The sequence below is a fragment of the Ambystoma mexicanum genome, chromosome 8, assembly GCF_040938575.1.
Source record: "Ambystoma mexicanum isolate Mex_15411 chromosome 8, UKY_AmexF1_1, whole genome shotgun sequence".
Taxonomy (NCBI): domain Eukaryota; kingdom Metazoa; phylum Chordata; class Amphibia; order Caudata; family Ambystomatidae; genus Ambystoma; species Ambystoma mexicanum.
The window spans coordinates 990289579-990314487 of record NC_090929.1 but is presented as its reverse complement, the minus strand read 5'-3'; the positions used below and the strand labels follow the sequence as shown (position 1 = coordinate 990314487).

Sequence of the window (24909 nt, the reverse complement as noted above, 5' to 3'; positions counted from 1 at the left end):
GGCGGGGTGAAGGTTGCAGGGAGGGCATCTTTGTCATGTTTCTGTGGTAAGGTAAACTAATAACTTGAGAATCATAGCGTTAGTTAGGGGAAAGCTCACTATTATATACATGTTTTATCTGTTTTGGAGGCGACAGGGGGCGCTGCCTGCGCAGCAGACGCTTTGCGCATTCCAGAAGAGAGTGCTGAAACTTCGGAACCTGCTGTTGCCCGGAGTGCGTTTCCATTCCTGCGGTTCCCATGGAGACCGTCAACAATAACACCATGAATGGCCTGCGGCTTCCCAGAGCTCTCCTGGATGCAGGCTAAGGGCATGGGATCGGCGCTCTATCCGCGGGTCCTCTGATGCAGGAGAACAGCGCCTTACCTAGCCATTTCCCACTCAGTCGCCGGGCTTAGCTACACGGATTAGCTACAAGGATGACTAGCGTTTGCGGCCCAGATCTGTCCTCTCCGGGCTGGCGAATAGAGCAGAAATACTCCAATAAAGTCCTCGTTGGTAATTGGGTCGAAGAAAGACACGAGGTATGACACCCGTCGTGCAGATGTTATTATTTATTCGAACCTTTATATAACACTCTCCACATGATGGCGAGTCCCTTGGCATGTGATTGCAAGCAAGTTATACGGTTTTCCAACTCAGTGACAAGCTGAGTCGGCCTTGCATGTTTGGGCATAGATTGGCACAACTGACTGAGCTATCTTAACAGCAACACCGTGGTTGCATGGAGTTTAATAGGGGATTTCCCTTCAGTCCTCCCTCCCCCACACTGCTTTTGTGTGCATGGCTAGGCTTTTGATGTATTTGAAACAGAATGCTACAGGATGGCAGTGTAAATATTAATTTATTTTATTTTGGGGATTTATATTGGGCACACACTTAGTTTCAGGAGCGCTGTGGATTGATACACATCACGTAGCGATGGCAGGGGGTGGGGGGAAAGTCCTTATACTTCTTATCAGCGTTTAATTTTTGTTGGCTGGGACTAGTTAATTGCAGTTAATGGGGGGCATGTAACAGTGCTAAAGGGCATGTTTGGGTGAAAGGGGGTGAACTGTATGGGGTGATATTCAGGGGTGATAGAGAACTATGATAGGGTGGGGCTTGTATCTTGCAGGCTGTAAAGAAGGCTATTGTTGAAGAGGGGGGGGTCTTCATTTCTTTTCTGAATTGCATGATGGTGTGGGAGGGGTCTGATGTTGAAGGGTATGATGTTCCATTGTCTGGGGTCATAGAATGAGAATGTTTGCTACCTGATCCTGTCTTTTGTGCATATTTGCTGCTCTAGGCTGGCCAGGTACTGTGCTGTCCTGCACAGATGGTGACTTTGGGCCTAAGTTTTCCGGTCCGGAAAACAAGGGTGCCGGTAAGCTCAGCGGCACCCTTGTTTCTGGATCGGTAAACTATGTCTCTGCCTGCCGTGCCGCTTCGCCTGACAGGACCCTGCTGAGTGCAGTGGCCACGGTAGGCAGAACCTTCATGGAAGCTCCGGCACTGTTAACAACGGGACTCTATGGGAATGGGGACTTACATTTTACTTAGGCCTCCGTAGTTGTAATCTCCCGGTGGCACCGGGAAGTCAGGCGCCTATAAAATATGACGAGTCCATCGGCAACCCGCCGGTAGCACCGGCAGGGTTAGTGCCAGACTCGTAATGAGGCCCAACAACTGCATTATATCTGATGTAGCTGACTTTGAAGAGGATACATGCTTGCTGGGGGTAACCAGTGAAGTTCATTGAGTGCAGGCGCAATGTCGTTGTGGTTGTATTTACGGAGACAGCAGCTACATCAAGATGCTTTTCTAAGATGCTAGGGTGCTGGTGGGTGGGCTGGTAAGCTGGGCATGACCACAGTGTGAGATAGAACGGATGGATCTGAAGCTGGTATCCTGCAGGAAGGGCAGGAAGGGCTTGATTATCTGCAGAGGGGATACTGGTGTAAAGGGTACAGATATACAGATACAGTGGGTAATTAAAAATTACCATTATTATATATATAAGTATAAGACCCTCAGCAGGTTCAACCTCAAGCCCATAGCTGTCGAACATCTGTCAGTTCCAAACGGTCGTACGCAATAGCATTTAAAAGTAGAACGCTGCGCTGCCATTGCATGCGCATATCCAGATATAACACGTGTTCCTTCTTGCACATAACACGTGAAAAAACAGATTGTGATGTTATGCGGTGACATGCATGAACACAGTAAGACATGAAGGAAGTACAGAAACAATATACAGAGGTTATACACAACTCTATGATAATAATGGATGATTAAGATCTGCAATGACATACATTCTAATACAATTACTTACTCATATATTACATAATCGTCCAGCCTAGAAGGTATCCTCACACGCCCTGTCATGCTACCCCGATTTTCTCTATCATTCCTAACATCTTGCTACGTGTTTTCATCATGAACACTATGTGTGCCTTTCTGAACATCAGCCTGACCACCACTTGCGTCACTGCATCCTGACCTCTCTGAAACAGAAGTTCCCGTATCCCCCACCATGTCTCCATGTCCATCACACCCTACCTTGCACCATTCATCTCCCCCATCACGCACCATGTCTCCACTCCCCTCACCACATGCGTGTTGCTTTAATTCAGGATGCCTCACAATGGCTATTGGGTCTATGCTCCATCGCCTTCCATCACTGGTAAGCAAACGCCTCCTTCCCACCTTGCCTCCGGGTCTACAGTCCACCTAGGAACGGTAACTGTTACGCACAGACCTCTGCCCCCTTGCACTTCACCCAGAGCTCTGCCCTGGCTGCACTTGCTCAGAGCAACGCTGCCCTGATTGTACTCCCCCTTCCCTCTCCCTGGCACTTCCCCCCCCTCCCTTCCCCTTGCACTTCATGTTGTGTTACTTGAACGATCTGAATGAATGACACAAGGCCTACTAAGATTGTTTGTCTTGTCATCCCTCTTTCTTCCCTCCCTTGTCTTGTCGCACCTAGAAACATTTGTGTACAGGCGCATTATAAATGACATTAATTTCTTATCACCTTCACCACTTTAATGGGGGTGAAAAAAACGAGAACAGCCGTTCGGTACATTAAACGGTTTCTTCACCCACACCAAATGGCCCACAGATACCTTCCTCCCATCAACAACCCCTTGTTCTGTCACAATTTCTCTTGCATCTCCAAACTAATATGGAAACAACTCAGATCGCATCTTACTACACCTCATCTTCTCAAATTGGGTAATTCCCATGAAAAAAATCTGGGGTATCCCTGAATGTTCTCATCATTTCATAAACACGTTTCTTCAAATCTATACCAGTGGCAAAAGCCAACTGAATGGTTTCCTTAATAATCCCATTAGCGCATTCTACTAGCCCATTAGCTTTGGGATTGTACAAAGCAGTGCAGTGATTCTCAATACCATTGGACTCCAAATATTCACGCATCTCCCATGGTACCAGCTGAACACCATTATCAGAGATAATAACCATGGGATATTCTTCCCTAGTAAAAAGCCTCTCCAGATAATCAATCACACATTTGGTTGTGATACTCTCCATGAACTCCACTTCAAACCACCTTGACGCATAATCTGCCACCACAACAGCAAATCCATGCTCCTGCCTCAATAAACTCATGGGCCCCATACAATCAATAGCCACCTTCTCCCATGCCTGCTCCGGAAAACATCCACACTCCCCATCTCCACATTCTGAGTCTTTTATGACTTATCACTTTCACAGCAAGGAACACAAAAACCTACCTCCTCATCCACCATGGTATCCATACCCGTCTACCAAAACATGGCTATGTTTGGTTAGACTTTTACCTAAATGGCCACCAGGAGCAAGCTTAACCAAATCTCCCCGAAGTAAAACTGGTGGAATCAACCATTCACCTCTTGCCAAACCCCATGCCGAGCTGCTCAACTCGTCTTTTACCTTGAAGTATGGCGAACTGACCTCCTCTCCTGTGCGCCATGCACGCTCAGTTCTAATCCCATCCTCCCTCAATTCCACATCTCCTTCAATGCCATCCAACCAAACCTCTTTGGAAAATGCACTGTTCACTGTGTCTTCCACCTGCGCAAAGCACTCCACATCCACCTCACCAGTGTCCATTCTTGGAGACCTTGATAAACAATCTGCTACAGGATTACAACAACCTGGCACAAATCTCACCCCAAAATGAAATCCCTGCAATGCAGGTAACCATCTGGTTATCCTTGGCGTTGCCATACCAGACCCCTTTGTAGAAATAAATGTGCCAATGGTTTATGATCACTCCTGATTACATAAGGAATTCCCCACACATGGGTTTTAAAATAATTCAAAGCCCAATGGCACACCAGGCTCTCGCGCTCAATGGTGGAATATCTGGAATCCGTCACAGTCAGAGCATGTGAGGAAAACCCCACCGGCACTTCCACCCCTTTCCTAGACTGGCTAAGACCCGTACCCCAACCATGACCACAAGCATCCACAGTTAGAAATGTCTCTGCTATGGGGCTGAATCAGTGCGTAGTGGCCGCATTAGCCACTTCCTCTTTCATCCTCCTAAACATCTCCTCTTCATTACTCCCCCACACGGTTATAGGTCAAATGTTTCGACAGTAAAATGACCGAAAAAAGGATCAATTTTTTTTTTGATGGGGGGGGTTCCCTCAGCCCCCGTTTTCCTTCTATAAAAAAAGTTTTTTTATATATGCTAAACTAAAAATATATATAAATAAATAAATTACAAAAAAATGTGATCCTTTTTTTCGGTCCTTTTACTGACGATCAAAAGGTCATTCGATCCTTTTGATTCGAACATTTGACTGGACACCCCCCCACACAAACTCCATCCTCACTCTCAACAGATCTCTGAATACACCACACTTTGCTGAAAAGTTTTCCAAAAATGTTGCATACAATTCCATCAAACCCAGGAATGACCTAAACGTATCTTTGCTTGATGGCGACATGATCTTCAAAATGGATGGCTTCTACTATCTCTGGGCGTGTTTCCAACCCCTTCCCAGTCAGTCTGTGACCCAAAATTGATAACTGGTGTACATTAAATTGACATTTTTTCTTTTTGACTGTCAACCCCACCATCTCCAAGATTCTCAGCACGTCACACACCCCTCATCATGTTCCAACTCACACTTTGCTCCTACCAAAATGTCATCCTGGAAGCATCTTACCCCAGGAACATCGCCTAACATCATCTTCCATCATCTTCTGAAAGGCAGCAGACGCTGATGCCAACCTGAAAGGCAACCTTTTGAACTGGTATGCCCTATAGGCATAATAAAATATGTTAATGCTCTGGACGTGTGGTGCAAATCCACCTGGTGGTAAGCCGACAATAGGTCAAGTGTGGCATACCACTCTGCCTCCTCCTTTGTAGTTAACATCTTATTCACTCTGGGCAAAGCATCTCGGCATCCGAATGCTGACTCACAACAATAGGGGATAACCATTCACTACACTCTATGAGTTCTATCACACCCTTTTCACTCAATCCTCGCAACTCCACACTCACTTTTTCTCTCACCCCCAATGGCAGGTTCCTAACCTTATGCACAGATGGCACATCATTCGCCACCAACTGGATCGTGTGACAATACCTGCGTATCCTGCCAATCCTTTTGGGAAATACATTACAGAATTTGCTTCCAACCTCATTCATGAACTTCTCAGACTTATCCTACCTGGCCATCCTCACTTGCAATTATATCCCAGGATGTAACTGCAAACCAAGTTTACCCTGGTGCTTCCACCCCAGCAGACAATCGCCCTTTGCCACTATATACACTTTGGCATAAATATGTTTGGTACCATAAGCAATGTTACTCCAAACTAGACCCCAGATGTCAATCCTGCCACCCCATATGCTTTTAGCTGAATGTCAGACATGAACAATGTATGACTCTTGTCACCTCAGATTTCCTTATACTTCTCCACCAAAATAATGGTATGAAGGTGACCCAGAATTTGCTAATGTCTTAACCGCACAACCTGCCACCACCATCTTCATCCTCACCCACTTCACCCACAATGTGAATGATTTTGTTAGTCCACTCTGGATTCTCCTCCCCACATACGTAACACGTATCTCAGCCTCAGACACTGTGCTGTTTGAATTACACAAGCTGGCAAAATTCCCAATTTTACCGCACTTCCTGCACTTCCACTCTCATTGCAGGACACTCCTTGGGGTTCATTGCATGCCTCTCAAAACCACATCTCGGACATTACCCCTTGCTCAAAACTTGTTGGGGTATTTGACTGCTTCCCACCGCCCTGTTGTACCTCTTTGCCACACACACTTTTCAACTCATCTTCAACCGTCTCTTTATCACTCCCATTATCTTTCACCACCTGCACTTTCTCCTTGCTGCTTTTTGCATTCGCTTCCTGCAAGCACTGGCTTGTTAACTCCATACCCTTGGTAAAAGTCAATGCCTCCTGCTAAGAAGGATTCTTTGCTTGCCACACCGTTCGTGAATCTTCGGATTGGATGTATGCACCATTAACTGATCACTGATGTAGTCATGCTCCCTCCCTGTACATTTGCATAACACTAACAGCCCGGCCAAATCTGCTACAACTGGATCCACCGATTCACCAACCCCTTGTTTCCTTCAAAAGACTGTGTATCTCTCCAAAACCACATTCACTTGCGTTCCATTTTCCTCCTTGCCTTTCTATACAGACCATCACCCCCAGCCCTCCACCTTCTTCCCCTTCATCCACTTGTACATCCGGTAACTTTGTTATCACACAACAAATGAGAATTGAACATTTTCTTTCATCAGAGAATCTCTCAAAACCTGACGCCGCAAAATAGAACTTAAAAAGATCTTTCCAGTCCTCCCACGGAACTGGCGGCTCACCAGGGGTAGCCAAAAACTGAGGGTTGGATCTAAATTCTGCATGGCAAGAGTTGATGACCTTCTAAATAGAACAAATAAACAACAGTCACAAATATGAGGAAGAAGGAGTCCCTCCACCAATCCGGAACAAACTCCCACTCTCTCCCAAACTCTTCCACCTCGAGGAATGTTCTGACAGGAGCAAACTCTCACTGTCACCTCCAATGTCCCTGGCAGGATCGAATTCCCACTGCCACCCTAAATATCTCTAGCAAGATGCCAATCTAAATGTCCCTGGCAGGAACAAATTCCCACTGCCACCTTGAATGTCCCTGGAAGAAATAATTTCCCACTGCCACCTGTAATGTCTGCCACCTTAAATATCCCTGAAAGGACACATTCTCATTGCAAATTTCAATGTCTCCCATTACCAGATCCTGCACCTTAATATCCAGCATTTGCGACCAATGGCATTCCACTAAAATATCAGTCTGAAAACACTGCCTGAACATGTGGTGGCGCAGCGTCTGTTGTGTCGCACCACTGTCTGCCTTTGGCCTGCCTGGCCTTCATATGGCGCACGTCCTTGCAGTTTGCTGCCTGACCTTTAGCTGGTGTGGCATGCAGCAGACATCAGAATGTCCGTTTTGGACTAGCCTGATCTTAAAGTGGGCTCTTCCCTGCAGCATGCTGCCTGAATTTTAGGTGGCGCAGTGTGCAGCAGGCAGCACAATGTCCACTTTGGACTAGCCTGATCTTGAAGCGGCATGATCTGCTATATGCACACTCCACAGCCAACGTGTCATCACGGCCAGCCCACCTCCTCTCCACCAAACAGTCTTTATGTGCATATGGACGAAGAGCCCACAGACTGCCTCTAAACTGCCACCGCGTCTGCCCTGGCCCAGCGCTGCCACCTGACGCAATCTCCTCACCTGAGATGTCGATTCCCCACAGCCCCCACAGCCTTTATCTGGACCCCAGATACTGACAGCAGGCTCTCGTCACAAGCCCCGTCACAGGCTCCAGTCCCCTGAGACACTGGAAGGATGAGACAGCTGCACCAATGCGGTTACACTGCTTACAACATCCTTCCTAAGAGACTTGTAAGTGCGGTGCCACACTCTCAGGGTTTCCTCCTCCTCCAACTTTCTCGCCACTAATGTTGTAAAGAATATAGATATACTGATAAACTAGGTAATTAAAGAGGTTTATTATAAGTGTAAGACCCTGAAGCAGATCCAACCTCAAGCGGTTATAGCTGTCGAACAACTACCACTTCCAAACGGTTGCATGCAATGGCATTCCAAAGTAGAATGTTGGACTGCCATCGCACGTAACCAGATGCCACAGATACATGGTCCCTAGTTTTCTTTTCCATTTTCCATTCTCTACCTTTTCCTTCTCATGCCTTCCTGTGCATCTTATCTAGCCCTCGCCCTCATTCCAACTATGTACCGGACTTTGCTTCTCCCTACTGCTACTGAATGTTTTATTATATTCCTCCTTTGCCTCTCTGGCAGGCAAAGCTTTTCCACGCCATAATCTACAACAGGAGGCGTTCTACAAATGCACCAAATGGCAAGCCGTAGACAGGCTTTGTGTCCTTAAGCACTTTTCACAGAAGCACAAGCCTAAGGTTTTGGGAAACTAATATCCATTTTGTATGTATTGCATAAATGAGGAAACCCCCCATTGTTTTTGCTTGCTTTTCAGGGAGCTTTTTCCAAACGCGGAAAATTCGGATTCTGATATGCAACCCCTCCAAAATATGTGTTGGTCGCCTAGGGAAGTAATGTTGTATGTGTTTCCTTGGGCATGGCTTCAACATGCCTTGGTTCACCATGAGATGAGTACATTCCAGACATATCCTCACCGCGGCAAACACCTCCCTCCAGCTGTCTCTCCTTTCCACTTTGCGCCCCCTAGAATACAGTTGAGTCCCATAAAAAATGTGGTTGAATTGTAAACATATCTCCTCCACCTTTTCCTACTCATTCCTTCCTGAGCCTCTTAGCTATCTCCCTCATCTCCCTCCTCTCCCTCATCTCCCTCATCTCAACTATCTACCAGGTTTTTCTCCTCTCAAATACTGCTGCATGTTCTATCATACTCCGCCTTTGCTTCTCTGACAAGCAAAGCGCTTCAATGCTACAACCCATGGCAGGAGGTGCTGTACAAATGCAAGATAATATAACATATGTGTGTTTTTTAATGTGTTTTGAAGGAGAGCTGGCAATCTATGTGGAATCTGCAGGGAGACGCAGGGTGTCAGCTGCTGGATGAAGTCTGTGGGGAAATAAATTAATAAGATGGGACAACAAATTTGGAAAATTACATTTTAGGCCACACCCCAAATGAAGACATGACTACTAAAGCCTTTATGGTGTTTTTGTCCTTCTAGCAGACATTGTGACGCCTGATTGTTTTATTACAGTTGACTTGGCTATTGCTTGTTTTTTCCTAGTGGATTCGAGCATGCACATAAAGGTGGGCTGGAAAACTGCTGTCTTGTAGAAATTACAGGCAGTGATGTTTAGGCCTATGTGACATCATGAACTGTTTATGTAAGCTACGGAAAAAGGATTGCTCCGAGAACAAGATTGATGACACAATGGGAGGGGAGGCGTATGCCTCTAGGCGGGACACCTTCGAGGAGGACTTGACAATTAATGCAGTAACCAGAAGTCAATATCAAGGAAGGACTAAATGTGAACGAAAGGATGTATTGGCATGGCAGGAGGCAAGATATTGCAGTCGGAAGGCCTAGTTATGATTGCAAGAATGTTATTTGGTGCAAATGGGTTGTTTTCTGTATTTAACTAATTGTATTTTTTTGTTTATTTGTGTTATGTGGTTATAAAATAACATTTAACATTAACAACATGCTCAAAGAAAATTAACCAAGCCTATTAAAAGAAGAATTATACAGTACAATTTCCAAAAATACAATAAATTTCAAATGTGCAAATCTGATTTCTAAAGTGCAATACAGTTTCTAAAGTGCACTACAATTTCTAAAGTGCTAGTTAGTTTCTAAAGTGCATTATCAGAGTTTGATGGCTTCAATTGCAAACAATTCATAAAACCAACTACGGCCAGCACTGTTGATGTTGTCCAACTGGCCAGACAGCAATGCCAGACAATCTCATCACCCATATTGAATACATTTGAAAACCTTGTAAAAATAGATTGATCATTTACCCTGCACAGCTTCACAGGATATCGCTATGTGTTTCAGGGTCTCAAGGCGATTTTTCACCTTAGTCTCCATCATGCCATATCGGACCAAAACCTGCCTGGTCAATATCAGGTTCCACCTAAATCGCCTAAAACAGCATTTAGTTTTCCTGTCCGGGATAGATGCAAGATATGGGGCAAGAACACCAGATGTTTTATGTTCGCCCAAATAATTCAGAGATTCATAAGCATGAATTCCATCTACAGCGGCAACCCAGGTAGCTCTAAAAAGGGCCAACTTAACTTTTCCCAGATTAGAGGCCAGATCACCCTCTACTAAACCAATTTCCCTGAGTAGGCTGAAACAAAAGGTGGAAAACTCATTTACAGAGCTGTCCCCCTTCATATTCAGAATAGTCAGTAGATCTGAAAATAAAGATTCCTGTAAATTGTAAATGTGTGTATTTTGACGCACTTTTTCTGGAGGTTGTGCTCTAAAAGGCACTGTTTCCACCAATTCATGTAAATATTTTCTTGACGAGAGAAAACACTGAATGCACAATGAATTGTTAGCAAGTGCTGAAAGTCATCCCATGTGTACTCTGCACAACTTAAAGTAACAAACAATGTGGGTCGGCCTAGGTTCCTTAGGATACAATGTGCATCAGGGTGACATCGGAACTAGCATTCTTTTGTACCTACCTGTTTGCCAAGAGATTTCATTTTTGTCTTTTATTTTTTAAGCAGTTGGGTAGCGGATATGTTTAAAAAGTTAGAGCCTGTTTTTAATGTGTCTGCAACTCCATAACATAGAGTTTCTAGTTCACTTTCAAAGAGGTGGAAAATGTATTCAACATTTTGTCTGTTTCTGGGGTCTTCAGAAAACATTCTTAAAGAGCGATATTCTGATGCCCTTGTTTGCGTGGACCTTTCATCTTATCTTCCTCCTTTTCCTGTAGAAAAGAGTAGAGGAAAAGAACTTGCTTCTACACTTTTTTCCCATATGATCATTGGGGATCCTTTGATATGTTTCTAATGCATCGTCAATGGAGACTTTGGAGTGTAGTGGGTGAATTGTATCCTGGTCTAAAATATTGGCTGCGGTAACAGGATCTACACGTTGAAACTGGCCAGTGGCTGGTGAGTCTTGAATTATTTGGGTGGTGTCTCTTAAGTTATCCTCAATGTTTATATCTTTGTAGTATTCATTGTTTTGTTTTAGATATTGTAGGGCTTGTGTAACTTTGTTTAAGTCGACTAGTTATTTCCACATTTTTTTGTCTTTTGATGGCACACCATTAACTAGTACAATCAAAGATTGATCTGTTGGTCTTTGTACTCCTAGAGTTTCTACATTTTCTTTCTGATCTAATGGAAAGTATACTACTTTGCCACAGATACCCTTTAGTAACTCGGATGGAGGTCATTTGGCTGATTACGGTTGAAGGCGTATTATAGCTTGAAATGGCTGCACTGTTTGAATTATAATGCTCTCTTACAAGTTAAGTTGTTGGAGAGCTTTTGGAAGTGGGAATATTTAGTGATATTTAGTTATTAGTGATAGCATGTGATGGCATTTGGTTATTGTCAAGCTTTGTGTTTCAGTGTGTGTACACTCTCTCGGGGTTAGTTATTTCGTATTTTGTTTCTGCTGTTAGATACAAAGCTAATTGGAACCATTGGGATTCTTCATTGTCTTCTATTTTGTAGGATATCTCTATTATTTTTGTGCTCTTTTTTATAAAACGTTCTACGACAACACGCACATATTTGGTCTGGTATTTTAGCAGATGTGTTTTCAAACTTAGCTATTTCTTTTTTGCATGTCTTTATTAGGACGTTGGTGTTTGTGAGGTTTTCGGTAATGTTTTCTGAAGGTACAGAATTATCTAAGTCAACTTCAGTTCCAAAGTATTTATGTTGGATTTGATCTATTTCTTGAAGCATCTCTTTGGCTGTTCCATGTAGGAGAATGTTATTTACATTTTGCAGTTCTAGAGCAGGACATTTTGCATAATATAGTCGATGCACAAGATTCCGTATAGTAGAATGGTGTGTTGCTAACATGTTGATTTGGTGGAAAGTGCTTTTGCAAGTAGTTCCTAAAATGCAGGCTAATGAATATCATCACAGACAAGTGTGGCTGCTCACTGGACAGGAGTCCATGGTTTGTAAAGTTTTCATTCTACATTTGTGTTTAAATTTCACATAGTGATTGAGCAATTGCCGTAAACATTTGAAGGATTGTTGATGTACATTACACATTGTGCTGCATGTCCATTTGTACACTGGGCGGTTTGTTTGGGTGAAAGGAGCATTTGGTTAAAAGTCTGTTGGGGACTTTTTTTCTACAAGGGTTTCTTTTGCCATAATGGTGTCCTCCACCATTTCATACACTCAGCCATTATTGTCTATGGCAATTGTTTTTTATTCTTGTTTATAAGCTTCTTTCTTGAAATATGGTTCTGTGCTGCTTGAAAAAGTCTGTATATTGACACTGTGCATCTTTAGAAGTACATTTTGTAATTTATTGATTCATTTATTTAGTGGTTTCATTCTGTTTGACATCAATATAAACCATTTTCTCTGTAGTAGAAAAGCGATGTCAATTAGAGCTTGCAGGATTAGACTCCTGCAGTAGTTTTTAAGGGTATGATGTGGCTTTTCAGCTGTTTTTATAAGATTGTGAAGAACTCTACAGTGGAACATTTTCTGTAACATACATTTTTTGAATTGCTTTACCGTAACTATGTTAACACTGGTAGATACAGTGTTAGGTTTGTTGGTAGGTCTGCTTTTCTTTGTACATATATTTTTTTACTTTTCATTTTTGCAAGAGGGGCCTTACCTTTTTTAGTCGTGGCTGGTTTAGTTTTGTTGAGTGAGGTTACTAGCTGTTTTGTTTTAATGTTTTATGTAAATTGTTTTAGAGGTGGATGACTATACAGTGCAGTTTTATTCTCATCTGCTCTCTTTGTTTTTCTTTTCTATCGAGTTGCTTTTTAGTAGGTTTTTTGTTGTGTCTATTGGGGAAAAGGGAACGTTTTTGTTGGAAAGTTGTGCAATGTATATGCCTGTATGGTGCATGAGTTTGTGGGTGTGATTGTAGCGATGAATAGAGTGCTGTTTGATTGTGAGGTGGTATATTAGGTGTGGTTGAGAAGGTTGTGAGAGTAAGAGTCTGCAGAGGTGTAATGATATTAGGTTAGTGAGTAAGGGAGTGGTGGTGTGATGGCATCTCTAGGGATATTGTGCTGTTTTGAGGAACAGAGTTGGTGATGCAATGGTGGTTTTTAGATGGGAATAGGAATAGTGTGAATGGTGGAATATAATGGCTTAGAGTGAAACAAATGTTGGCTTGAAAAGAGTAGTCTGGGGTAATATATAGTGGAACTGTTCTGCTGTAATTACATACATATACATGGCACATTAATGTAGTTACTTTGTTGGATGTGAAGGGCATTCTTATTTCAGTTCTTGTCTCCGATAATGTGCTTCTTTCCTGTGATTGTAAAACAAAGTAAGTGGGGATGTGTGTTAATGGTGAAGTACTTTTAGTAAGCAAGGTTATTATTTATGAAGAAAGGAGGAGTGGTGGGGAAAAACAGCTAATACAATTGGTGGACGGTTACAGTTGTTTGCTTTTCGGAGCATTTTCATGAAAGTTAAGAAATGCGTATGTGCATTTATAGAAGCTCTGTAACGTTTTGTAAGAGAAGAAAATTTGATGGAAAAGATGTGTAGTATACTTTTGAATACCAGTTGGTGTGTGGCAGTTTACTATGTTAGGAGTATATGCATACTTGCCAATAGGATGCATTCTAATCTGTAGGTGTTTACAGGCCTGGACTAGCCCACTGGGACACCAGGAATTTCCCCATTAGGCTGCGATGCATAGCGCCTCTTTTCTTGGGGGAGGAAGGATACATACATTCATGCACATTATAATGCTTCTCGCAGTGCTGTGTCGGCTCGCTCCTGCGCATTGTAGGGTGCAGAACCGCACATGCCCTAGTGTGCTCAGCAGGTACCGCCCGCGCCATCCGTGCTCACTTCCTGGCTACATTGCAGCCTTACTAATTGGATGGACTAACAGTCCTTCTGAACACCCAGCTAAGGGAACACCATGGCTGTAGAGATCAAACTTCCCACCCTCCCCATTACAGGACGCTCTCTGGAGGAGGTGTGTTCCTCGAGACACTGGTGGGGTATCAATGCATTGCTCCAGGAACGAGGTTTCACGCTTTCCAAAGACTTGACAACAACACAAAAACCTATTAACTGCATACTGGGAAACCCCCCAACTGCACAGTTGCAAGATTCTGCTGGACGGGAGATTCTGCTGGACGATGTTTAATTGTTCAGCGCTCTAATGATGGCGTTGGCACTTGGTTTTGTTAAAATTCAAATGCGCCTGTAAAGAAAAGTATATGCTTACACTTTTCTGCTTCGTTGGGGAAGTGTTTTTGCTCTGGAGTAACATGTTTTTTTTCATCCTTTAGTATGATGCTTAATCACATATTATATTAGGCAGTTTGTTCTCCCTCGGTTCCAGCAGATCAGGACCGAAAATAGAAGCTGCATTTCCGTGCTTCAGCAGCTCTGCTGGTTGTTGCTCTGCTTTCAGAATTTCTAGGGATGTTTGGTTTCAGCAGGCACTGCCAGGTGTAACTAACCATTGTCTTGTGCATTAAATATGCATGCAGTTCACTAACTCCTGCATTAGTTATATGATTGTAAATAACAGACAGATGGGTCTGGCAGCTGGGATGGTTGTGCTAAAGCTGTGTTCTCTCCCCAGTACCGACTTGATTCCCTATCAGATGTGTGCTCCCCTTCCAGCTAGTGTGTATGTAAAGGCGTACACAAATTGTGGTGGGGTACATTTTTTGGTTGGTGTTCTTGCACTTGTCCTTGATTTCTGATTATACAACCAGTACTTTAAGTCACAGAATGCAAAGAAAGCAAACATTGGCAATGGTGACAGTTGGGGCTTTTGTGTAGGCATAGGAAAGGCACTTGCCAGGCACTGCCGTAGTGGTATCAACTGGCTATTGATAGTAGCTGGTGCAAAATGGTGCACATACATGGGCATCTAATAGCAGTGCCTGGCAAAAGCCTACTACGCATACATAAGCCAAAACGGTTGGCTTTGCCAATGCTTGTGTTTAACAGGATGTCAATGAAGGACACACATAGTGCTTATATATCTAGTAGCTGAAGACAGACCTGGTTAAGAAATTGTTATTATACCAGTAGCACTTTTACCACTCCAATTAAGTCATTAACTCACAGAAGACTGCCTTGACAAAACACTGGCAGCTGCTTTGAGTGCACAGTTTGATGGTAAGGCTTGATTAAAGTGAGCTCAAAGAGTTCACATGAGGAGGTGTTTTCTGTTGGGCAGAGGCAGGAACTGGCTGTGAATGGCCATAGGGATTAGCATGACCATGGGAAGTCAATGGATGGGAAAATAACCAAACACCTTAAAGCTTTGTGTCCTTCCTCATATGCAATTTCTCCCTATCTGTATTCTAATGCAATAGGCCTTGATACATAGGGCCTCTTTTCTTGGCAGAGGAAGGATACATACATTTGTGTGCATGATGATGATAGTGGCCGTGCCGTGGCGGCTCGGGCAAGACATTGTGGGGCACAAAACTGCATGTGCTCTAGTGTGCTCGGCATGCACAGGTGTGGCTCGCGCCCCTCGTGTTGACCTCCTGGCTGCCACTACCAGTGCCGTGCTCCTCCAGTGACGACGAGACGAGCAGACGTCTGCATCGACCATTTGGAACTGGCTGCACACAGCAGGGTAAGCAGTGTTCCGTTCCAGACTTCCAGTACCACAGGTATGCTGTTTGTGCATGCGCTGGCAATGCTGCCCTGCCACCAGCCGAGGCCGAAATGTTCTTGTGGGATACTCCCAATCCCCTCATAGAAGCGTTGCGCTCACGCCCTGTGCTCGCTTGTTAAGCAAAATATTAGGCCACTTAAAAAAAAAAATCCAGGGCCACTTTTGGTTCCCAGTCCAGCCCTGGCTGTTTATGTAGTCCTAGATATTTTGTTTGCGTTCTGGGACTTGTAGTTTTCCCATTATTAAAGTTGGAGTACAAGTCCAGATTGTAGAAAAAAAATTAGGAATCTATAAGCAGCTGAAGATTGGAATGGGTTATGTTAGGAAGTATCCATGTACTGTCAATATATTAAACTCATACACAATGAGTGCCAATGACAAATGGTGTACAAATCAATTTTATCTGATGTTACTTTCTTTTTATGAAAAAATTACACGGTGCTGCTATTAATGCAGATATGCCTTTTTTCAAAATGCTTCCGGCGCAGCATTTTATATGCTTATTTGATAGACATTTCACAGTTTCGAATCTTGAAGTTCATTTGTGTTTTTTCTTTGCATTCTGGGACTTGTAGTTTGAGTTGTATAATGGGCAAAGTGGAATTGGAAGTGACAGAATGCAATTGGAACAAATAAAGACATAATAAGCACCTATAGAATGGAATGGGTGATGTTGGGATGTATGCATATGCTGCCAACATATTAAACTGACAGAGACTAAGTGCCACTTAAAAATGGTCTACAGATCTATTTTATCTGCTGTTCTTTTCTTATATGAAAAAGTGACACAGTGCTGCTGTACATACACACATGCATTTTTTTACTTTCATCACAATGCTTGTAAAAAGAAACATTTTGAAATGCTGAGCATTCTAATTATTTGCTACGTCATGTGAGCAGGTGATGAATGCTGCAATGCGTGACATTTGCTAAGAGTGGTTATAAAAGAGAATATGCTTATTGAGAGACTCATTACAGGGTAAGTAGCAGGAACCTTGGAGATATATATATATATATATATATATATATATATATATATATATATATATTGTGAAAGAGTTAAATAAATGTTTTTTTTTAAATACAAGCATACCTGTGGTATGTTTTGTTAGATGCAGTTCTTGTTGAATCTGGAAATAGAATTCTTGGACTGTTGCACAGTAGTTTGTGATGCAGATGCCTTTCATTAACAGGAGATATGTACTCTGAGAGTTCAAGTTTACATCTTCATTGTTGAATTGAGATGACAGGGTTAGGTGTAGAGGTTTTGGATGTGATTGGTGGATTGATGTGTAACTCTGAAAGCAGCCGATGATGGATTGTTGAGAACATGGAAGTTGAAATGGCAGAAGGGCTGCCCCTGTGCTACGGGGTCCGTGGACACTGTGGTAGTTGACAGATGGCACGTGGCACATCCAGATCTTTTGTAGATGCCTGGCATGGAAAGGGGATGTGGGGATTAGCCAATCAGGTTTGCTGGGTATGGTGTGCAGGAAAAGAGGGTAGCATGAGTTCTGTTTGAAGGAGTTGTGAGAGCACTAAAAATGGCCATGGCTTTGTCTTTACCAAGGCACACTGTGTGGATGTTGGGGGACTCTTCAATTCAGTCATTGAAGGTGTATGCTGAAAATCATGGCTTGTTTGGAAGTGTTGGATTGGCAGAACAGGATGTTTTGTGGCATGCAGTTTGTGGCTTAAACTGGGCAAGCTTGTTTTCATTCTGTGAGAGTATGGCTCACTTTCAATGTCCAGACATTGTAATTGTGCATTGTGGATGGAACAGTTTGGGGGTTGAGACAGTGTATTTGCAGGTTGCCCTGAAGGATTTCTTTAAAAGCATAATGGAACTGTTCCCTGCTGCAATAAATCTGAGGGAAATATGGAGATGTCCAACAAACATTTTCAGTCCACAAATGGAAGAATCAAGGCAGATTGCCAATAAAGCTGTATCTGCTTTTGTATATGCTGCAGCAATGTCATCTTTTGAGAATGACAATATAAGTTCTGATGGTGTGAATTCTTTTGTCAAGATGGAGTTCATCTCACAGATGTCAGAAATGCAATTTTCCTTGTTAGAATGCATTGAAAAGGTTCCTGTAGGAAAATTGTAATGGAAGATGTACAATGTACAGTACTAATGTACATAAATGCAAAAAATAGGAAAACAAGGTGTTTGTAAACAAAACCCCCAAAAAAGGTTCTTTTCAGAGCCACCACTAAAGATTAAATAGCTTAAATCATGGTTAATCCCCCCCACCACCTATTTGAGTGGCCGTGACCTTTGCAGACACTGCAGAAGTCCACGAACAGCATGTGCCACATCCGGGTCTTTTAAGGTTGCCTGGCATGGAAAGGGGCCTGCAGAGACCGTGGACAGTCATAGGTGTCCGCGGACACCGGATGATCAGCCAAGCAGGTTTCCTGGGTGTGGTATACTGGAAGAAAAGGTAGAAGGATTTGTGTTAGTAGGAGTTGTGAGAGTTTTGAAAATGGCCATGGCAATGTCTTTCAGCAGGCATAGTGTTTGGATTTTGAGGGACTCTTGGGTTCATTGGTTGAAGGTGTATTCTGTGCATTGGGGAATAGCCAAACATCTTGCATTCCCTGAATTTGAAGTGTTCTGGTATGGAGTGCGAGGCATGAAGTGGGTGGCCTTGCTCCCATTTTGTGTAAATATGGTTGAATTGAAACATGGAGGGAACAGTTTGGGGAACGTGATTGGAATTTCATTGTAGTTTGCAATGAAGGAGACATTGGGAAGTTGAAGGAAATGTTCCCTAATTCGAAAAAGATGTTGTCACGCATTGCCCAGAGACAGATGTGGATGTGTTTGAGTTCATTTGATCTGCAAATGGAAAAAGCGAGGCGCAATGTCAATAAAGATGTGCGTGCTTTTGTGCGAGATGTTGGCATTGTTTCATAATGAGAACATTAAATTTGATAGCGCCAACATTTTTCAGAGAAATGGAGTACATCTAATTGATGGGGGTAGTCAGATTTTTGTGGAAAACATTCAAAATGCATTGAAGCTGTTTTTGTGAAAGTGAGAAGAAATAATTAAAAATATAAAAGACAAAAAGAAAAAAGGTTATTTTAAGAGCCACCATTGTTTAACGCAAAACAATCAAAATGATTTCAATTCTCCCACATGCCTGGAATTATTTAGATGTCCCTGTCCTACTGCACTGTCTGCAGACTATGCAGACTGCACAGGGGCCTGTGACTTTTTCCCTCACTTCGATTTTTAACTGTGAAAGATGGCTCCTAAAGGAACCCTTGTTTTGTGTTTTTTGATTTTGTATTTCTTTTTTGCTTTTTTTCAGCAGTGGAGAGGTAGGGGAGGGGTGAAAGGGAAGGGGCACCAACCACAGGGACAAAGGGGCAGGTGGAGAGAAGAAGATGTTGGGCGGGCCTTAATCAGGTAGGTGGCAGTGTTTCTCATGCTCCCTGACTGCATCCTCAAAAGCACTCTGAAACTGTTCCCCCCCTACAGATCGGTACATCATAGTACACACATAGCACTGTGACCCTAGAAAGGTAAGGGTCAACAGCATTCTGTATGGCCTGTGAAGCCACTGTTGGGATCCTCTGCCCCAAAGGAGTATCCTTTGTGGTAAAAGGAGCAGATGAAGATGATGGGGTGGAGTAAGTCAACCTACTCTTACCTGATAATGGTATCGCCTTTCTCAGAGCAGGTGGGTAGTTAAATTTGGTGTGGTGCCTCATGTAAGCTGTGCTGTAGGAATACAAGCCAGGTTTCCTGCGACTGAGTATACTCAGTGCATTGAACCTTGCTTGCACGAGTCTTTTGGACATTTCTAACGGTTGTGAAAAATTGCCACACCTGGGACTCACTCTGATTACTGGTGACAGGGACTTTCTCCACCTCATCCTCATCTTACTCGTGTTCCTAATCTTCAGTATCACCGCGCCTGATCTCCTCTCCAGGCCCTCCGGATGATGATAGTGGTGGTGGTGGGGGTGGCTGGGAAGAAGCGAAGGCCATAACAGATGCCATGATGCTGTCCACAAAGAAAGTTCTGCAAAGTTCTGCAAAGCAGGTGCTGTAAGATGCTCTCCCCTGGATAGCCAGATTGAGAATGAGGAAAAGTAATGGGTGGGTCCCTTAAGAGGAACCGTCCGTGGACAGTTGTACTGTCCGCGGAATACCGAGTCACAAAAAGGGCCTGAAATGTTGTAAAAAGTTGCCAGATCAACCACGAATGGGTCTGGGAACTTTGGAGGATAAATCTACTGAATGAAACACCCTAGATTGGTCTAAAAAGCACTTTAAAACTGTTTGCGTTCATGGCCACTGTTCATGGCTCCCGTCAAGCTGCACAGGTGCGGTCACATGATGGCATCCGCGGCCCTGACTGCCGTCCGAGGACACCCATGAGGCAGGAATTGCAGGGCGCATGCGCTGGGTGTCCACAGAACAGGTGCAGTGTCTGCAAACTAATTAAAAGTGTGTCACACGAAACCGGACATGTCCGGACATCATGCCTGTCCAGAGGCACCTGCATTTTGAGTCTTGACAACCCTGACAGTCGTACTGTCTGCAGACTCAGAATGGGAGTTTAAAGAAAAAGGAAATATCACACAACCATGTACAAAACATTTATAGTATTAAAAATATATTTATTCAAGAAAGGGATGGGGTATCGCAATGGGAAACATAAATGGCAGAATTAGGAATTTTTATACAATAATCATGAGGGGAGGAAGGATGTGCGGTTTCATCAAAGCGTCTTTGATCAAAATGTTCACAATTTAAATGTGATGTTTGCTGGGGACAAGAGGGACAGGTGCAAGAAGCACAGTGACATGATTTTTGACATGCTGTAAAAGTTACTTAAAATCATAACTTAGTTTATCCAATCTTTTAAACAAGTTGATGATTTGATTATTTACAGATGGGGATATGACTTCTCTTTGTGAGTCTGGGATTGTGTATAATTAAACTGGGGTGTGGTTTCTTCATCTAAACTATGTACTGTAAGAAATACAGAAATTATTATTTTAGCAATGTGTGTACAAATTACATCATTTGTTTACATTAAAATATGTATTGTATACCATTGGATATGTTATCATCACTCATTTCTTCTTTTGGGAGGTTCTCCTCTAATCATTCAAGTGTGTTTACCATTTCTGTGAAAAAAAAAGTGCTTCTGTCTTATAACGTATGTTTATATAATGAAAGCTAATAATAGAGAAATAAATACAATACAGTCAATGACATTTGTGATGTCATCTTTGATGTCCTGGGTGTTAATCTTAGCAGTGCACGGTGGTGGCGCGAGTTATGGTTGCTTAGCTTACCATAACTGGCAAATTTATGAGGTTTTTCGGTTTTACTAGTAACCATAACGTCCCTTTGAAAATGTTTTTTCATTGAATTTCCTAGGCTTTTATTAGTGCAACTTTACTATAACATCCCTTTAACAACGATTTTTTCATGGAATTTCATAGGATTTTATTACTGCAATTTAACCATAACGTCCCTTTAACAAAGTTTTGTCAGTACATTTTATAGGTTTTTATTGGTGCAACTTAACCAGAATGTCTCTTTAACAAAGCTTTTTTCAGAGAATTTAATTGTTTTTTACCAGTGCATAATACACTTACCCAATATAGCAACATTCTTGTGCAATTTACAAAATGTCACCTTACAACTCTGCCATTTGCCACCTTCTAGCATCATTTTTAACACTTCTATACTTTTTCCACTGTTTTTGCTTCCGTTAACGGCCCTAAATGTCTGACGTCATCGTGGACCTTCTGGACAGTGCCACGTGACCATGCGCTCACGTGTGGCATGATGACATGTCCATGAACTCGTTTGCACTTCGTGTTCGGGTCCTTGCTTCGAGGACAGTTCGGAACTGCATTTTCTACTGATCTAGGAACTTCCAAGGTCAAAATGTACCCTTGCACAGCTCCTACACCTATTCTTACTCATTATGCATTAATAAACTAGTACAAAGCACATACTTGGAAGAATAGTAGCAAAACTGCTATTTATCTTAAAAATGGCATCAGCTATTGCCATCCCTCCTCCCCAAGAGCCACCACCACTCATTGAAATGCACTGAGTGTAGCTTTGTACTCAGTCGCGGATTACCTGGACATCACTCCTACAGGACCACCTCCATGCGCCGCCACACCAAATCCAACCACTGCAATGCTCTCAGAAAGATTGTTCCTTTCTTAGCAAGTAGTAGGCTGTCTTCCTCCACATCATCTTCCTCAACCAATACTGTAAACACACAGCCTACCTTTGTGGGACCCACAATTCCACCAGCTACCTTACAAGCAATAAAAGAGGCTGTTGATCTATATCTTTCGAAGACAACAGTCCTCTGTATATACTGCAACACACCACTCTGAAGGGGGAAGCAATTTGGAAGTGCTTTTGAAGCTTTAATCAAGGAGCATGAGAAACTCTATTAAATAAATAAATAACGCAGGTCCGGACCATTATCTTCCATTCCAGGACCTGCGATGGGGGATAAAGGCCATTAGCACCCCTGGTTCCCAAAGCGGGAACCTTTGGTGCTAAAAAATAGATTTTTCTTCCTACAGCGGGACACCTCCTTTTCTAAGATGGCCACCATGGAAAGGGAAGGCTGGGCTCCATACAGAGCCTCTCTTGCCTTTCAACGGCAGCCTGCTGAAGGCGAAGACAGAACCTTATGACCATATTACCACAAGCACTTTTCTTTCCCTTTCAAACCTATACCACTTTCGCATTAACTCTACCACATAGCCGCTCCAAGGTGGACATGGCCACTTTAACCCCATTTTTTGTCCCTCTTGGTCATGGCCAGTAGCCTGATTGTCCTGGTCATGACCTTAAACTATGACCTGGACAATCTGGCCACTGCCCATGGCCACAAGCTCTACCTCAGTCACCAAAGGTATATCACTATTTTTTGTACCTACATTATGACACTTGTCAAAAAACAAAACATGGGCACATTTGCAAAATCATGATTTTAGGTCCTTGCCAATGCTCGTTACACGAGTTTGCTTGGCACGTGCAAAAAATTAGTGACATCAGGGTTGGGTCCACAGACCCATTTCCCTGTTCGGTCCGTGGACATCGGACGCGCCCACTGATTGGATGGTAAAAAGCGTGAAGTGTGTCAGATTTTTATTTTTTTCAAAAGTGTCAATATGTATGTACATACAATAGTCATATAACTTGTCCCCGACTTGACAAAATCCATCAAGACTTTACACAAACATTCAAGGTTGGGTCTAAAATCTTTCTGAAAACATTTGTCCACATTCGTCAAACAGCAACAAAGTTATAAGCCATCTAAAAATTTTGAGAACACCCTGTAATTTAGCCCCCTCTTGAGAAAATCGCACAAACTTTACAAAAACATTTATATCTAGATTTAAAATCGTTTGGCAACCTTTTTTGCAGATTCGTCAAATGGCACCACATTTGTAAGCCTTTACAATATTTTGGGACCCACCCTCTAATTCTGCCCCCTCTGGACAAAACCTTTCAAAACAAGGTCAAGAATAGAATTTCATTGAGTGGTGCCAAAGTTATAAGCAATCCAAGAATTTCTTTTCACCAACCCTGTAAGTGTCCGTGAACATCCGGACCGTTCACAGACTTTTGCAGTGAAAAACACCAGTATTTCGGCTTCTTATGGCCATATCCCATGCCATCCTCATCACTCCTCAACCCCACAGAGATTGTTTGACAAGTTTGACAAATGCAAGGTTGTATTTTTTTTTAATGTTTGTACAGCACTGTCCGCGGACACCGGTCGATGTACGCGAATCCAAGATGGTGGGCGTTTCTAAAAATGTGACGCATGTCACGCTTTGTACCATCCAATCAGTGGGCGCGTCCGATGTCCATGGACCGAACAGGGAAATGGGTCTGCGGACCCAACCCTGATATCACAAATATTTTGCAACCTAAAAAACCTACTGGATGGATTTCCACCAAATTCACAAAAGCACGCTTTCGGGACCAAGCCGCCACTCCTGCCACTAATTTGGTAGGCGTGAGCAAAGTTTTTTTCCATTCAGTCTATGGGGAGAAAAAAATGTCGGTCCCCCCCATAACTTTGCCCCCACTTGACGAAACCTCACCAAACTTCTCAACAACATTCAGAGAGGACCATGTACTTTTTTGCAAAGTGCTCTTCCTACGAGCTGACAACTTAACTATAACTACGCGGCCGCTACCGCAGGCCGTGTAATGTACACACCCACACACATATGTATATATGTATATATACATATATATATATATATGTATATATATATATGTTGAAAAAAAGAGAGGAGAGGGGCGCACTCCAGTTCCCTGCACAGTAAACCTTCCCAGCCACAGGTGTACTCCTCCGACCGGTTTCTGTGCCAATACACGTCATCAGGGAGGCTGTCTTAACTTGCAGCTCACAGCAAGTGCAGGTGTTACCACTTAGTGAGGATTCTACTGCAAGGACTTCTGGTAGCTGTAGTCATCAGGTTAGCAAGGAACAGACTCACACCCAATCCCACAGTGGGGAAAGGGGGGGGAGTAGCCTACAGTGAGGCACTCCAAAGTTGGGCATAAATTACCCCGGTGCAGCACCCTATTAGATTTCTGAAGATTCCACCCTTCAGAAAACTTACAAATGTGTTGAAAAAAAGAGGAGAGGGGCGCACTCCAGTTCCCTGCACAGTAAACCTTCCCAGCCACAGGTGTACTCCTCCGACCGGTTTCTGTGCCAATACACGTCATCAGGGAGGCTGTCTTAACTTGCAGCTCACAGCAAGTGCAGGTGTTACCACTTAGTGAGGATTCTACTGCAAGGACTTCTGGTAGCTGTAGTCATCAGGTTAGCAAGGAACAGACTCACACCCAATCCCACAGTGGGGAAAGGGGGGGGAGTAGCCTACAGTGAGGCACTCCAAAGTTGGGCATAAATTACCCCGGTGCAGCACCCTATTAGATTTCTGAAGATTCCACCCTTCAGAAAACTTACAAATGTGTTGAAAAAAAGAGGAGAGGGG

The 24909-nt window shown here is 43.2% G+C and overlaps 1 protein-coding gene across 1 annotated transcript in view; it reads left to right on the top strand.

The window, feature by feature from the left end:
* Nucleotides 1–215: 215 nt before the first annotated feature.
* The window catches only part of CFAP107 (cilia and flagella associated protein 107), a 95361-nt gene continuing 70667 nt past the window's right edge, over nt 216–24909 (top strand). Inside the window, exon 1 of the mRNA XM_069610904.1 lies at nt 216–524. Coding sequence (XP_069467005.1) covers nt 420–524 — 105 coding nt within the window. The 5' untranslated portion in view covers nt 216–419. The remainder of the gene's footprint in view (nt 525–24909) is intronic.